This window comes from Nanorana parkeri, unplaced genomic scaffold (genome assembly GCF_000935625.1).
Source record: "Nanorana parkeri isolate BGI_ZX_2015 unplaced genomic scaffold, ASM93562v1 scaffold4263, whole genome shotgun sequence".
NCBI classification, from domain to species: Eukaryota; Metazoa; Chordata; class Amphibia; order Anura; family Dicroglossidae; genus Nanorana; species Nanorana parkeri.
In genome coordinates, this window is record NW_017310527.1 from 17,247 (window position 1) to 18,423 (window position 1,177).

General features: G+C 57.6%; 1 protein-coding gene across 1 annotated transcript in view; it reads left to right on the top strand.

Moving 5' to 3' along the window:
- The window catches only part of LOC108803817 (protein ABHD1-like), a gene marked incomplete at its 5' end in the record, with an annotated part of 10,977 nt that extends 10,075 nt beyond the window's left edge, over positions 1 to 902 (top strand). The window contains one exon of the mRNA XM_018575617.1: positions 703 to 902. Coding sequence (XP_018431119.1) covers positions 703 to 902 — 200 coding nt within the window. The remainder of the gene's footprint in view (positions 1 to 702) is intronic.
- Positions 903 to 1,177: the final 275 nt, after the last annotated feature.

Sequence of the window (1,177 nt, forward strand, 5' to 3'; positions counted from 1 at the left end):
GCGCCGTGTAACCCTCCCCCCCCGGGGTGCGACGTTTAACCCTTCCCTCCCTGTGTGCGACGTTTAACCCCTCCCTCCCTGTGTGCAACGTTTAACCCTTCCCTCCCTGTGTGCGATGGTTTAACCCTTCCCTCCCTCATATGGGGACACGGGACTCTGCGTATTATGGACGCTTGGCGTTGTGCTGAGGGGGGTCCGTGTGTCCTCCATGTCTCTGCTCGGGGGAGGTCTCGGTGGCCATCTTGGGACGGGCGGTTTCGGTTGATTGATGATTTGAGGTCTTGTGGCGGTTGTGCCGGAGTCCCGGCTATGACAATGCCGGGCGGCTCACCCCTCCTATGTTAGCGTGTGCCGGGCAATGTTCAGCGCTCAGTTCCGTGTTGATATTCTGGAATATTTGGGTTGCTTTGTCCTCCGTGTGAGTTGTGAACATTGGTTCCGTCTCTTCTCACCCACATTGTCTCACATTCTCTGTCACGTGTGTTTCATGTCTCACATTCTCTGTCACGTGTGTTTCATGTCTCACATTCTCTGTCACGTGTGTTTCATGTCTCACATTCTCTGTCACGCGTGTTTCATGTCTCACATTCTCTGTCACGCATGTTTCATGTCTCACATTCTCTGTCACGCGTGTTTCATGTCTCACATTCTCTGTCACGCGTGTTCCATGTCTCACATCCTCTGTCTCGTCTCTCTTCGCAGCCATCCCGGTGACTGAGGCCTCGGCTAACCCCCACGTGGCGCTCCTGATCACGGCTCATGGTGGGCACATCGGTTTCCTGGAGGGACTCTTCCCCAATCACCAGCGTTACATGGACCGCGTCTTCAGCCAGTTCTTGGGGGCCGCACTCAATCACAGCCAGGAGCTGAGGAGAGACACAGCCGCCGATCCCGCCTCCTGACGCCGATCCCGCCTCCTGGCGCTGACCCCCGCCTCCTGACGCCGAGTCTCCGCTCCCTGGGAGGACTCCGCCCCCCGGCACTGACGGAGCGTTTCCTGTCCCGATACCTCAATAAACCAAATACACAATACAAGTCTCTATGTATAGTACACCGGGGGCCCCCCATCATCCCGGGACCCCAGATAGTCCCCATCACTCCAGGTATAGTACACCGGGGGCCCCTCATCATCCCGGGACCCCAGATAGTCCCCGCCCCTCCATGCATCGTACACCCG